Source organism: Cupressus sempervirens, chromosome 5 (assembly GCF_028749045.1).
Source record: "Cupressus sempervirens isolate cs-2001-9-10 chromosome 5, ASM2874904v1, whole genome shotgun sequence".
In the NCBI taxonomy this organism is placed as follows: domain Eukaryota; kingdom Viridiplantae; phylum Streptophyta; class Pinopsida; order Cupressales; family Cupressaceae; genus Cupressus; species Cupressus sempervirens.
The window spans coordinates 219522171-219537639 of NC_143122.1; the positions used below are offsets into that span (position 1 = coordinate 219522171).

Genomic DNA, 15469 nt, shown 5'->3' on the forward strand with positions numbered 1-15469 from the left:
TATGAACTCAATTAAGTTTACATTTACTAGGAATGTGTCTTGAATTTCTGCCAAGGAGCTCAACAAATAGGTTTTTTCATGCTTAGGGAGCTTAGGCCGAAACAGGGTCATGTTTACTTTGAAAATAAGAAAGACTCACTAAAACAACTACTTGAAATTCTTAAAAAGAAACTAGGAATGGAAATGGACAAGGAAAGTTGCTTTCTACTCACCGATTTTGAAATGCTAATTTTCTCTTGCTTTGTCCTTACTAGCTTGGTGCTCCAGACTCTAGAATGGAAAGTTAAGAAAAAAATAGGAAAAATGAGTACTTAAAGTGAAAGCCTTGATAAATATCATGATCAGATATGGAAATGCAAAATTATTGATATGCCCACGTGTAGATTTGTTTGACAAGACATTTTAGTCTTTTTAGTTAATTACTTCTGTCAAAATGACCCACAATCTCACACTTTAAGTAACGTTAGCTGATCATTTCTTTCTTTCTAATAATAACTTGTGCTTTAACATGTGCCTCCTAGTTTTCACCATTATCATGCTTCAAACCTCTGGCTATGACATGGTGTAAAGCCTTCTAGAACTCTATGCCTGAATATTTATAAAATCTTTACAAAGGAAACAAGATGAAACTTTGTCATAAAATTAGAAGTTGAACTTGAACTTGAAGTAGAAAATTTAATTAATTTCAACTTCAACTTCGACTTGACAAAAGGAAATTTTAACCATTGGAGATCCCAATAAAGGTTTTAGCTTTTAAACCCTCCTGATCAATGACTTGAACTTGAAGTTGAACTGTGTAGAGATAGTTCAAGTTCAATGTCAATTTGACTACACTAGGATCCACAAGAATAAAAGGGGAAGGAAAATATGAGTGTAACAATTAACTCTAACTGGGGACTGAGACTATGAGGGATCAAAAATGAACCTAGAATCACTAGTTTCGTAGACTAGACATGAACTGACTTGCAAGAAGGGGGACTCTAAACAAGAACTACAAAGAAAGAAAAGTAGGAGAAAACAAAGGAAAATGGGTATATACAATGTGTAAAAGCCTTAAACCTAAAGCTAATACAACTTAAGATCCTGTGTATTATAGGACAAGGGTAGATCGTCTGCATTGATATACTTCAGCTTGAATGCATTAGACCCTAACTCGTAAGAAATCACAAAAGGTCCTTTCCATAAGCTTTCAAATTTGCCATGAGCTCCTTTGGGTTCCCTTCTTCTATCCCATAGCAACACTTTATCCCCTTCCATGAATTTTTTGGACCTTCATCTTCTGTCAAAAATCTTTTTTACTTTGGGTTGGTGCTCCATGATATGATCTACTAAATCTCTTCTTTCTTCTTTAATTTTTAGGAGGTATAGAATCCTTTTCTCAAGAGAATTAGTAAAAACCTCACCTTCTATTACTTTTTACAATTTTAGGGTAGTTCATTCTAGGGGAAGTGATAGTTGTGCCTCTACTCCATGAACCAATTCAATTGGGGTCATGTCAATGGCTCTTTTAGGAGAGGTTCTATCTGCCCATAGTGTCTCGTAAAGGTTCTTGTGCCAATCTCTTCCTTTTTCATCTACTATCTTTTTCATGATATTAATCAAATTTTTATTTGTAGATTCTTCTTGCTCATTACCTTGTGGAAAATAATTTGATGAATGTGATAAAAAAAGTTGAATTTCCCGAGATGAGAAATTTTGGGCATTGTTTGCCATTGTCTTAACAGGTACTCCAAAAAGAGTCAAGATGCTATCAATTAGGAACTTACATACCACCTAAGATGTTGCTTTTACTAGCACCGTCTCCACCCACTTGGTGAAATAATCTATGGCGGTGAGTATATGAGCACGATTAGCACTCGAATTTGGGTTGATGGGGCCGATGAAGTCCAACCTCAACTGTTGAAAGGGTTCTTTAATGATTACTAGTTTTAAAGGAAGAGAAGCTAGATGTGGTTTACCAGTAAACAGTTTACATTTTTCACAGTTGTTTACCCATTTATAAGTGGACCTAAACTTAGCCAATAGTAAACCATTCCTTAGAATTTTGAAAGATGTCACCGTGGAAGAGAAATGCCCGTCTCATGCTTCATTGTTGAAATTTTGGAGTAATCTTTCTTGTTGATCAGTATCCACACATCTAAGGAATATTTTGTCCAACCCCTTCTTATATAAAATATCATCAACAATCACACAAGTTTTGTTGCTGTGAGTTGTAGGCTAACAATTCGCACATCCCGATGGGACCTTTATATGCAAAATTTAACGTGTCTTTGTAAGTCGTCGCGCGTTTGGGTGGGTTAGATTTTCCATTGCCCGAAGATTCTTTGAAACATTGACCAAGAAAGATGGAAGTGCCAAGCGAGACATTTGACAAGGTTCGATAACTCCGGTTTTTAACAACTGGGCTACACCACAAATTCCGATGGCTTTGTTATTTAAGACGCTACATGCGATAAATATATCTCCTCTTTTTTTCTCTATGCTTACAGCCACGTGAAAACGGTACAGCGTAAAATTGAAATGTTCTCCGAAGTTCGGATAAATGTCCGTTGAGAAAAAGTAATAATAGTAGTTGCACTTTAGAGTTGGCCAGCTACAGCTACATTTCCGTTCCCATGCTGGAGAAGTAATTGCACTTTACATTCTGCCATTCCTAATAAAGCAATCACGTCTTCAAGTCCATCTAAAATAATAATTTATGTGCCACCAATTACGATGCGCCGATTCCTTCTCTTTGCGGACGTGCCCCTTATTTCGCCGAAAGCAACCACCAAAGATTACCTTTTCCATTTCCATCTCCGCACATTTTCTCTCCCGCTGCTTTCTCTATCGCTCCATCTGCAATTATTTTCCCTACTTAATAACACGCCTCTTACTAAAGCTCCAAGAAAATAGATGTTTGCATCACATCGTCTTCCTTATAAATGCACAGCGTAGCATTCGTTTTGTTCGTCAGTCTAGTCGATCCTTTGTATTTGTCTCTGTTCGAGGAAAAGCACACACTTTTATTTCTTCTTTGAAACATCTGCTTGGTTTTTATTTGAGCAAAGCCGAAGATGGGTGCCATGGCTCTTATTGAAAGCATGATGGAGGCAGCTACTATTCGGCAGCCCAAGAAGATTAAGCAATTTCAGGTATCTGAATTTCCCTCAATCATATACATTAGATTTCAGTTAAGAGATTCAAGCGGCTTGTTTGATTAATCATTGATGTCATGCGATTGCAGACGGTTGTGTTGAGAGTTCGTATGGACTGCGAAGGGTGCGAAAGAAAAGTGAGGAAGTCGCTTGAAAACATGAAAGGTGAGGTTGTGGGATTCGTAAACACTTTTCATTTATTAAACATGTAATTCGCCTTGCAGTGGGTGTGAGTCAGAAAATATTAGTATTAATGGGATATGGGTGCAATTGGTAGGGATTACATCGTCAGAAGTGGATAGAAAGCAATACAGAGTGACGGTAACGGGGTACGTGGATCCGAACAAGGTGTTGAGGAGGGTGAGAAGAAAGACGGGGAAAAAGGCGGAGTTTTGGCCATACAAGCCGTACAATCTGGTATCGACTCCATATGCAGCTGGCTTCTACGATAAAAAGGCCCCGGCTGGTTACGTGAGGAATGCCGACCCCACTTTCTCCAATCCGCAGAGAAGTGAGGAAAGATATACCTCTGTCTTCAGCGATGATAATCCAAACGCTTGTTCAGTCATGTAGACTTTGACGCTCTTCTCTCTTCTCTTCAAATTGTGTAGATAACAATATTTTATTCTTATTACTTCTCCAATTCAATTCATTGTTTTCAATCCGCTCCTGTCTCTGGCTTGCGATATCACTCAGTGTACGGATGACGTTAGCAAGCTGCACCATCGTAGAAAAATAATATTTAAATAAGTGAGGGGCGTTTGTTTCTTGCGGATAAGGTAAGCCGCAGGAAACGGGCGAATAAAAATTAGAAAAGAGAGAGATGATAGTAGCAAACGACTTCTGGTAAGCTTTGTAAAGCGCGATATCATTTGCTATTGTAGATCTCCACAATGTGAAGTAACGAAATATTGTAGATTTCACACAATTTTACCTCAAATATTTCTCAACGCTATAATAGTTGGAAATATTATACCTCTTTATAAGAGATAGAGACTTTGTAATCAAGGAATGGAAAAACTTTCCTCTTTAATACCAGGATTTGCTATTGTAAAAAATTGGGACAAGCACTTTTAGATTTGAATTCCTTGATGTACAAATTTGATTTTCTCTTAGATAAGTATTTTTCTTTAATGTCAATATTTTTATATTATTTTTAATTAAATATTATATATTAAAGAAAAAATCAAGCTTAACAAAAATAAGTCAATTTTGACTATTTAATACTTTCAATCTAAAAATCAAATCTTAATATGTAATTTTAAAAAAATCTATTTTACTCACCGCCCAAAATAACAGTGTAATGCATCAGATCCGTATTATATGATGTATCCTATAAATTGTACGTTTTCATATGTGCAATGGACGTCTCCTTCTCCGTTGAAACATTTAAGTATCTTTGCTTGTTTCTGATTATGGGCATAAAAACAAAACCATAACTAGGGCGAATATCATTATCATCGAGTGTCATCACATTCGCCCTAGCTAGCTTCTGATTAAGGGTATAAAAACAAAAGAATAACTAGGCCGAATATTATTATCATAGAGAGGCACGCAAAGGTAAATTCCCCCTAGCTATGTTTGTATCCGGTGCAGGGGTACATTCCTTGACAATGAGCTGAAAAGGAGTTGAAAACGTTGATAGATACCAATCTAGATCTTCTTCCAATTGTTGCAATATTAGAAGCAATCTAATGCAAATATTAGATTGTTTCTAATATTGGAACACCAATGTCTCAAAACATATTATTATTTTCACACTGTCGTCTTGGAGTGTACAAATTAATGTTATTTCAAGTTATTCATCTTGGCATGAGCAAATAGAGAAGGAACAATGAGAGCATCTGGTCATATATTCCTAATGGGGACGGAACAGTTTACTAGAAAAGTGAAATGCGTTGTAATAGCATTTGATAAACACGGAGGAAGGCAGCATTTGAATAAAAATTAATGCGCTGTGAACGGATGAAATTTTAAGGGTCCTTTATAGAAGTTGAGCATAATAATTGTTAAAATAATTATTTATTAAAATATAAAAAATGTGAGCCATCTATTAGTTCAAATGTTTCTTTTGACTATCAAGTTACATATCAATAAATATGACAAATAAAATAAACATATTTTAAAACTATGTTAAACTAATTGCATCATATTCATTGTGATGACATGAATGATTTATAATTATATTTATTTTCTATTAATAAACAATGTGTAAAATTTTGACTCAAGAAATTATATGGATTATAAAATATTAGAAAATTTATATAATAAATATTTTCAAAATATGAAATTCTATATTTTATAAAGTTGTTCTAAATTGAATTTTATAACTTTAATTTTTATAAATGTCATTTTTTTAATCTTTATATTTCATTTAGTCCTTTTACAAAGAACTAAGAGTCCACCAACTCATAAAGCCACCAAACAAACAAGAGAAACACCCAACCAATCAAGACTTAGCCCTTATAAAGGCCCTCATCTATAATAAGATCTTGTTTTTGGAAACTCCAATCATTATGTTGTCATTGATGGAAAACCTGACTGGTGAGAGAGTTGATGAGAGTGTTGCTACCTGAGTAGAGTTCCATATCAAGATGATTGATGAAGAGGATTTAAGAAGAAGAGATAACAATACGACTTAGTGGAAAGGTTGATTTATGTGGAAATTACAATAGTCACTTGATTAGTTAGACCTTGACAAGATAATGTGTTGTTTAATCATAAGACTAAGTGGATAAGTTAGTTGATTTGGAGCCTAGAAGAGATGATCAATGAAGGACCAAATACATAGGGTAAACTAAGTTTCAAAGTAGAAGATTAAAGAACTTATAGTTGAAGCCTAGTTGTGCTAGTCTCAACTAAGTGAACACTAGAAGATGAGAAAATATAGTGTCAATTGAGCATAGTGAAAAAAAAACAATAAAAAAAGTTGGACCGAGTGAAGGCAGTAGAAGCCAAGAAAGGAAGTTAGTATTGATTGAGTTATAGTGATGACTAAGGCCAAGGAATACAATTTTGGCTAAGTGACACCATTTATTGTTTTGTGAAGGATTTGAGATTCCTAATCAACATAGTTGAATTCTTGAAATATGTAAAGAATATTGAAGATAAGGATTGATGAGATGGATCATTTAATGCAAGAGAAACCATGTTTTAGTGTTTCTAGGCATCGATTCATAGGGAATTTTTGAGAAGAGGATTAATGAGATGGATCATTTAATAACAAGCAACATTGTAAAAAAAAAAAGCCCAAACTAGAATTCCAAAAGTTGTCCCAAAAGTTTTGGTAGAAAATTTTAAAATCTAAACCATCTTTATGAAATATAAAGGACTCTTAAATAAGCACATAATTTTTTAAAAAGAAAACTTACAAACTATTTTTAGTCTTTCTACTTTTCAAATTTATCATTTCCTTTATTTATCAATTTTATTTATAAAGCATAATAGTACATGATTAAGACTGAAAGTGATCAAAACAAAGGGCTAATTTCCATAAGTTTTTTTGGTGATATTGAAGAAACCAAGGCAATAAATGAGGCAGTCAAGATACAGAATTTCAAATGTTTGACTAAGGATCAAGTCTTTGACTCTACAAGGAAGCTAAATCAACATATTTGAGTTCAAAAAAATATTTTCTTTTTTCTATCATGCATTTTCTTATTTAAAGAAAAAGAATAAAAAAATTGAAAGAATTAAATTTAGATGAATTGTCTCATATGAAGAATCCAATATTTTCTTTATAAATATTTCTCAATATTTTATTAAATACATATATGAAGAATCCTAGCCTAGATGTAGTATGAATATATTGGGATGGGAGACAATGATATCTCCAGGATTCAATATTGTCATCAAGTATGTTCTCATTTTTTTAGCATGGATTTTATATGATTTTATTCATCCAACATAATGTGTTGTTGCATGCATTTCAAATAAGAAATTGTAATTTTCAATATTATGTACACTACAAAGTAGAGTAATGACTTTTTTTTTTGGTAATGAGCTTTCAATGTAAGAGTTTCCAATGAATTGAGAGCTAGACATCTGAGAGCTGTGAAATTCGTAGTGATTATTGTTAATGGAATAATGTTTACAATAGGAACCATTTTAATGGTTGTAATCCTTAGACCCTCTGTATCTTTATTTTATCTTACCCTTCTTTACCTTTGCTCCTATGTATGTATATCCTATTTTTCCCCATCTACCTCCCTGTCATTTCCTTTATATATTTCTTTCTATACACACCCCTTTCTCCATCATTACCTCTATCTTATCTTATCCCTCTCTATACCATTTACCTTACACTAGATCTATTTTTTATTTTCTCTATTTTCCTGATCTTCTATAGATAGCTATCACCTCAAATATCTTTATGCTTTCTTTTTAGCTCTTGACTCTCCTATCTCCTCTTCCTCCCCACCCTCCTATCTCCTCTTTCTATTTCCCTTCCCCCATGCTTCCTTCTTCTTTTCCTTTCCATTCATATTTATCTCCCTCAATGTTTTCCCTCTTTATTTTTTTACCAATACCAATCTTTTCACCTCTCTATCTCTCCTTTCTCTTCATATTATTCGTCTTATCTAGCCCCCTTGCATCTCTCCCCTTAACCCTCCCTATATCTCCTTACATTAAAAAATTTGTAATATTTTTTAAATATTGTTTTATACTATAGAATCTTTATATCTTTTTTATTCACACATATTTATATCTCTCTGATTTACGCACATGGACACTCCTTTCACCCTCCATGTCTCTATTTTATCTTACCCCTCTTTACTTTTTCTCCTATTTGTCCCTATCTACCTCCATGTCATTTCCTTTAAATGTTTCTTCTACACACACCCCTTTCTCCATCACTATCTCTATCTTATCTTACCCATTTCTTTACCATTTACCTTACACTATCTATATTTTATTTTCTCTATTTTTCTGATCTTCTATAGATATCTATCTTTATCCAACCTTAACCCTCCCTATATATCCTTACATTTAAAAAAAACTTATATTATTGTTATTATATTATGATGTTACATATAATATCTAGCTATCTTGTGACAAATTTTCAACCAAGAACTATACTAAATTATAATATTGCTATTACATATATTTTTTAATTTAATTATTATAAATAACCAATATTTTTAGATAGGCCTATTTTTATAAAAAATAATATATTAGAAATAATATTTGTATTATAAAAAAAATTAAGAACACTATTTCTTCCAAGTTAACTGAGCATAAGAATTCTCATTTAAATATAAAATAACCTAATTTATAACTATCTCATCATAGTTAAATTTATTGAATTCCTAAACTATAAGATTTATTAACAATGATTGTGTTTTAGTACTCAATATTTTGTTGGAAACGAAATATTAAAAATTATTAGTAATATGCAATATTTGATTGAAAGTTTTTCAAAAATATATAAATAATTGATAAAATTTATATATTATAAATATTCTAATCTTAATCTTTAAAGATTAAACTTATAATTTTAACTTTAAAAGTCAGATTGTAGGAATATATCAATCTCTCCAAAGATGTTATAATAGTTTAATATCAAACATTGACATCGTATGTGTCTGAATTATATATTTGGAAGCAATATAAAGTTTTAGGCATTAATATGAAACCTTTTAGACAATTTTTAACCCTAAATAAAGAGGCTAATTAAAAACTATAATACATTCGCACAAAGATATATAGAAGAGATTAAAAAGTACAAAATTCAATATGTAGTTTTTAATTGATGTACAAAGAAATGATCAGAACAGAAATTACGTGCTTCTCACTTGTTTGCACTCGCTCAGTCAAGTGCCTTTCTCAGTCTTTGCTTCTAAGATCCGTAGGTTGGACACATTAACCAAGGTTCACAACAAATGAAATATGATCTACTGTCATGATAATGGCGCTTGGCACACTTGGTCCAATTTTCAAGCCGGTCCTGACCGCATATTGAAACGTCTTGATCATGCTATGATCTCAGCGCAATATTTTTTATACTTTTCTGAAGATCGTGATCTACCTGTCATTCCCCTGACAGATGTGACGTTGTCAGACCACTATCCCATTTATTTTGGCATTTCTTGGCAAACAGTTGTCCCCAAAGTGGTTAAGTCTCAATTCTTCCTCAACACATCTGTGCTATTGCATGCCTCCACCATCTCCCACATACAACGTGTCTGAAATTTGGAACCACGTCCACATTCCCATCGAGGTTGGATTCAATGGTGGAATGATGCCATTACCAGAACGACTCATTTTTTGCGCATCTACGGGGGTCAGCTGGCAATTTTCAAAAAATGATCTTATGAAGCCAACACCCTTGCCCTCAAAAAAGCCTCTGAAGTGCTCACCTTCAACCCCTTTTATGTGGATCTTCAACTTCAGCTTGCCAAGCTTCACCATGAAAAGAAAATTGCTGATAACTATGCTGCCCGAGGAGCTCAAATCAAAGCCTGTCTCCACTGGTTGGAGGCTGGCAACAAAGCCTCGAAGGAGTTCTTCCAGGCTCTCTGAGCCCTCCATACCAATGTTGGGATTAAAAAGATAAAACAGGGAACTGATGTTCTTTCCAGTCTGCCAGACATCCTGCAAGCTTTTGTTTTTCACTATGAGAACATTTTTGCTTCGCAGGGCCATTTCGTTGCTCAGGAGGAGGCTCTCAGAAAGTGTATTACTGTTACTCCAAACCACCTCGCGGTTGAGCAATGCGCTCTCTGTGAGCAACTTCTTTCCCTCCGAGACTTTAAAGAGGCAGTTTACTCCATGGTGGATGACAAATCCCCTGGGTGTGATGGATTTCCCTGTGAATTTTACAAACATCTTTGGGAGCAAATTGGTCTTGATTTGCACAAAGTCTATCTTGAAGCATACCATTCTAAAAGCTTAGGAGCGATCATAAATAAAGGCAATATTAAATTCATACCTAAAGCCGGTGATCCTGAGGACATCTGCAACTGGAGGCCCATCACCCTCCTGAATGTGTCTTATAAGATCATTGCTAAGGCGCTTTCTCTCAAAATTTGCCATATGCTTCCTCTAATTGTGCGGCCTAAACAAACTAGCTTCGTCAAATCTAGGTATATTCTTGACAACATCATTGTTGTCTGGGAAGGTATGGAATGGGCTCGTAAGTCCAAGTAGTAGGCTATCTTTTTAAAGATAGATTTTGCTAAAGCCTATGATCGCATTGAATGGCCTTTCATTTTGGCTATGCTTCAAGCTCTGGGTTTTGGTCCCAATTTCCTTCAGTCTGTGGAGATGCTCTTTGGTGACCCTAATGCTTGCATCACCATCAATAATTTGCAATCTGAAGCTTTTGGACTTTTTCATTCCATCAGACAAGGTTGTCTGTTAGCTCCAGCGCTCTATGTTCTTGCTGCTGAAGGTTTTGGTTATTTACTTGCTCACTCTGTGTCTTCAGGGCTGGTCCCTGGCATTTCCTTGCCTGATTCTTCCTCCGAGTTAGTGAATGGTCATTTTGCTAATGATTCTTTTCTTACTCTTCTTGAAGATGAAGAAAACATCAAAAATGCTTTAAATTGTCTTGACACTTTTTATCAAGCCTCTGGCTCTGCCATTCAATGGCATAAAATGCTCTGCTACCGACAATCTTTTTTGCCAGCTCCACCTTGGCTCAGCCAATTCCAATGGAAATGGGTTACTCATGGAGAAACTTTCCGCTTTCTTGGCATTCCCTTTGCTTTCCAAGCTTCCCCTATGGAACTTTGGAATGTTGTGCTTACAAAGATTAGCAAAAAGCTTGATTATTGGATCACTAAGCCGCTTTCTGTTGCTGGTAAATTCCAAATTTGTTCTAAGATTTTGGTTGCCACCCATGTGTATTATTCTTCTTGTTGGGCTCCCTCCAAAGCTTCCTATCTCAAATTAGAACGTTTGCTCAGAGATTTTCTTTGGGCCTCTGGTTCTGACCATCATGGTTTTCACAGAGTTGCTTGGGATATCTATTGTCTCCCAAGGGAATCTGGGGGTCTCGGCCTGCTTTCCACTTGAAAGAAGGGCCTTGCCCTCTGTGCTAAATTGATTATCAGAGCTATTTCTGGAGATGAAGCCTGGAAAATTCTTGTCAGGCATTGCATCTCTTCAGGCTTCCCTGCTAACAGACCGGCATGGAAGGGGATTGGTTTTCAGACCCTTCTCACTATGCGTAAACCAGTGGTCATACCGGGCTCTTTTGTTATAAAGAGCATCTGGAAAGCCTGGGAAGCTATTAAACCTTGGCTTCGTTGGGCTAGTGATGAGTTTCGCAATGGGCTATCCTTAAATCAGTAGAACATTTGGTGGTCTCCCCTATTTGCCTTCCAGGGTATTCCTCTTGCCAAGAATCAAGGTGCCAGTGCTCTGCGTTTCTTTAAATGTGGCATTCTCACTACCAAGGACATTTTTTCAAGAGTCACCATGAATTTCAGGTCTTGGGAGGATATGCAAGTTCAATACCGCCTTATTCGTGCCGATCGCCAAACTTATGACCTTCTTTTATCTTCGATCCCTGTGCACTTACTTCATAAAGTGGGGATTCAGTCTGTTCGACCTTGGTGGTATGATTGGAAGTGGTTTCTTGCCACTCCATTTATCAATTATAAGCCCAATATGGGATACAGATGGTTTTCGCCCCACCTTCCGATGGTGGACACGCTTAATCAATGGTGGCATTTGCATTCTTCACTTTCTCAATGGAGAAAACAGTTCGACACCATTTGGAGTGCCATTACAGAACCTAAGATTGCTCACTTTTCTTGGTGCCATACCTTCCAAGGTCTTCCCCTGGGGCCTCAGCTCAAGCACATTGGGATTCCTGATCCCTGATGCCCCTTCTGTGGCCAACCTGAGTCCTTTTTGCATTTTTTTGGTTTTGCAAGCATGCTCATAATTATTGGCACTGGATTCATGATTTTTTCAAGCCTTTCAGGCCCGAACCTTTTTCATAGCACATGATCCTGCTGGTTGATTCCCCCAGATTTTCTCGGAGGTTTTCCCAGATTTGGCATACTTTTAGGATGGAAATTTTGTTTTCTCTATGGAAAGATAGGAATGCAGTTTTATTCACTCACAGTTTTTTGGATGTTAACATTGCAATGTACACTAAGGCATGCATTTTTAACAATGTCATTATACAGATACAGGTGCAAGCTAATAAAGTTTCCCTGGAGGTTGCCCACTTACAGGAATTGTTAAACCACTGGGGCAATGCTCCTTGTACCATTGCCAGAGTGCCTCCAGATGCCTCGGCTGATGCATCCTCGTCTCGTGGTCGCCGTTCCAGACGCCAGTCCTCTGGCCACCATTCACACACGTCGCGCTCCCAGGGTCCCCGCCACTGCTCTCCCAGTGGTGGTCATGGCGGTTGGAGGCACCACTCCGCTTCCCCACCACGTGGTGGTTCTGGCTGGTCCCTGGCTCCCCCCCTAGGCGGGCTTCTAGCCGGTCTCTGGCTCCTCCCCTTGGATGGGCGCACTCTGGCAAGTTTTCCCGGCTGGCCTTGGCAATTTCTCCTCTGCAGCCAGACAAGAGGGATGCGGAGACTGCAACTACCCCAGATCCTGCAGATGCTACTGACGGCTAGATTGTTCCTAGTTTGCCTCACAATCCCATTGATGCGTGGGGATTTCCTGATAAAGATGATCCTCCTCCCTCTGTTGGTACTACCTTGGCAGCATGAGGTTGTTTAAATTTTTTTTTTTTTTAATGAATAGTTTATAGTATCTAGTTGCGGCCATGTTGTTTATTCCGGCTTCGACTGATTGAACTCATTCGCGGGGTGATCCTGTATCCCCCGGCCCTTTTTTTGTGAATCGTAATCTTATTAAATTTTATTAATTGAAAAGGACTATTCATCAAAAAAAAAAAAAAATGACAATCCAATTGTCTCACCATTTCACCTTGCACCGTTTTAGTCACTCATTCACGTGGGCAACTGCCAAAAATGATAAAACATGAATAAAACAAAGTTTATTATAATATTAAAAAGTTGAAAATGTTAAATACCACCAACCAAAATGAGGTTGTCCAATAGGAAAAAGAGAAAAGAATACAAAAAGGCATTTTAATAAGTAAATTTGTGAAGATAGAATAGATATCAATTTTAAAAATCTAAATAGTAGAAAACAGGCAACTATAGTATCTCCAGCAGTGATAATCTAGACTTCAGCCAATTGCCTATAAAAAAGACCAAACGCCACCTCACATTCATGACAAACCTACTCCTATACTAAAAATGGCAACGGAAACGTATGCCAATGCAGAAGACAAATGGAGATCATGTTTGACATGGGCTGTGGAAATTGAACTCAATGCACCGACTTATCTTATCCAATGTTAAACATTCGCACATCCCGATTAGAGCCTTTAGCGCAAACTTCAACGCGGAATTACAAGTCGTGGCACATGTTGGTTGGATTCTCGATTCGACCCATGTTGTCCGTTCTACGCTTAATTTTACTGAAAACGCGGGCTCGCTCACTTTACATTAGAGCAACACGTCCACTTCCGACGAATGTCTGTTGATTAATAACGGTAACACAGTTGCACTTTACATTTAAACCACTTCATTTTCAGTGGCATGTCAGAGAAGCAATTGCCACGAAAATACCTTGAAAACGACGGCCCCACATTTACTATGACAAGTTGAAACAGTCACAGTGCCACGAAAATCGCATTTTCATGTCCACAACTCGATGTAGGGTAAGAAGCATTTACGAAACAAGAAACAAAGATTCCCTTCCTCAATCCCCGCCCATTTTCTCTCCTGCTGCCACGTTACTATTCTACGACTTCATCTTTCTTTCATTTCAGACAATCGTAGACAGACACGTTTCGTCTTAGAGATGCGAGTAAACGATTGGTTTATCTAGATCTCTGCATCACATTGGCTTCCTTATAAATTGAGAGCGGAGCACTCGTTTAGTTCATCAATCTAATCAATCCACTAATCCTTTCTGTATTTGTTTCTCGAAGAGGATAGCCTTTGCATTTCGGTTTTGAAACATTTTAGCTTGGTCGACTTTATTTCAGTAACGCCGAAGAAGATGGGTGGCATGGCTCTGATAGAAAGCATGATGGAGGCAGCAACTATTCGCCGCCCAAAGAAGATTAAGCAGTTTCAGGTATCCCACTTTCCCCCAATTTTTTCATTATATGCCTTAGATCTCATGAGGCAAAGGACGCGGTTTGTTAATTAATCATTCATATTATGCAATTGCAGACGGTGGTGTTGAAAGTCCGAATGGACTGCGAAGGGTGCGAAAGAAAGGTGAAGAAATCGCTAGAAAATATGAAAGGTGAGCTGCTGGGATCCATAACTCCTATTCACTAAAATCTGTTCCACGAATGTGAATGTTTATTAACTGTATTCGAGTGCAAATATTGCAGGGGTGAGATCGTTGGAGGTGGATAGAAAGCAAATGAAGGTGACGGTGTCTGGCTACGTGGAGGCGAACAAGGTGTTGAAGAGGGTGAAAAGGAGGACTGGGAAAAATGCGGAGTTTTGGCCATACAAGCCGTACAGTCTGGTGTACTACCCTTATGCTGCTCAGGTCTATGATAAAAAGGCCCCCGCCGGTTATGTGAGGAACGTGGACCCCACCTTCTCCAATCCTCAGCAAACTGACGAAAGATACACCTCTCTCTTCAGCGACGACAATCCAGACGCTTGTTCAATTATGTAGACCCTCCATGCTCTGCTCCCTTCTACTCAATTCAGTTGTGTACATAACAATTATTATTGCTCTAATTCAATTCATTGGTTCCAGTATACTACTCTGTTTCTGCTCTACAATAACAGGGGAGACAACAGATAGTGTAGGAATGATGTTCATATATATTAAAAATAAGGGAGATGAGTCTTGTTTCTTGCCGAAAGCTAAGCTAAGAAACGGATGAATAGTGAGTATAAACAGAGATAGCTTGTTTCAAGCTCTGTAAAGGCCGATGTACCTTCCTGCGGTTGAGTTTGCTATCCTATATGCAAAATCTAAAGTTTCATAATCTGTACAGTTCCCACAATTTTCGCAGATACATTTCTCAACTATGTAATAGTTGGAACAGTTTTGTCTGTTAATAATAGATTCTCTGAAGACTATGCGATCAAATAATGTTGAAAACTTTTTTTGTGTTGGGATTAGTAGGATTTGATATTGTATGTTGTATGTAAAAGATGTGAAATTGTGACAAGAGATTTTGGTAGTTCTGGAGAGATTATTAAGGAAATATGAAATTACTTTGTTGTCGATGTTTTCCACATGGAATTAGAAATTAGTTAAGACATCAGCTTTGAGATAGAATAAAACATAAAAATAATTATTGAATTC

The 15469-nt window shown here is 36.7% G+C and overlaps 2 protein-coding genes across 3 annotated transcripts in view; both read left to right on the forward strand.

Moving 5' to 3' along the window:
- LOC149555216 (heavy metal-associated isoprenylated plant protein 23-like) overlaps positions 1–15146 on the forward strand; it is a 263404-nt gene extending 248258 nt beyond the window's left edge. The window contains exons 1-3 of one of the 2 annotated variants that reach the window (XM_089829296.1): positions 14063–14266; positions 14365–14440; positions 14532–15146. In XM_089829296.1, the coding sequence (XP_089685422.1) occupies positions 14189–14266; positions 14365–14440; positions 14532–14827 (450 nt within the window). In that variant the 5' untranslated portion in view covers positions 14063–14188 and the 3' untranslated portion in view covers positions 14828–15146. Of the gene's footprint in view, positions 1–14062; positions 14267–14364; positions 14441–14531 lie in introns of those variants that run through there. The other variant, XM_089829299.1, reaches the window with a different exon arrangement.
- Positions 3014–3710, forward strand: LOC149555219 (heavy metal-associated isoprenylated plant protein 26-like). The gene is made up of 3 exons (XM_089833605.1): positions 3014–3134; positions 3227–3302; positions 3415–3710. Exons 1-3 carry the CDS (start codon positions 3057–3059, stop codon positions 3708–3710), a joined length of 450 nt encoding a protein of 149 aa, XP_089689731.1. The 5' UTR covers positions 3014–3056.
- Positions 15147–15469: the final 323 nt, after the last annotated feature.

What these genes read in the sequence shown, in the direction of transcription:
- LOC149555219 (XM_089833605.1), top strand. Translation starts at nt 3,057, where the DNA reads ATGGGTGCCATGGCTCTTATTGAAAGCATGATGGAGGCAGCTACTATT. An exon ending in AGAAGATTAAGCAATTTCAG is followed by an intron (nt 3,135 to 3,226) that starts GTATCTGAATTT and finishes ATGCGATTGCAG; the next exon opens with ACGGTTGTGTTGAGAGTTCG. An exon ending in GTCGCTTGAAAACATGAAAG is followed by an intron (nt 3,303 to 3,414) that starts GTGAGGTTGTGG and finishes TGCAATTGGTAG; the next exon opens with GGATTACATCGTCAGAAGTG.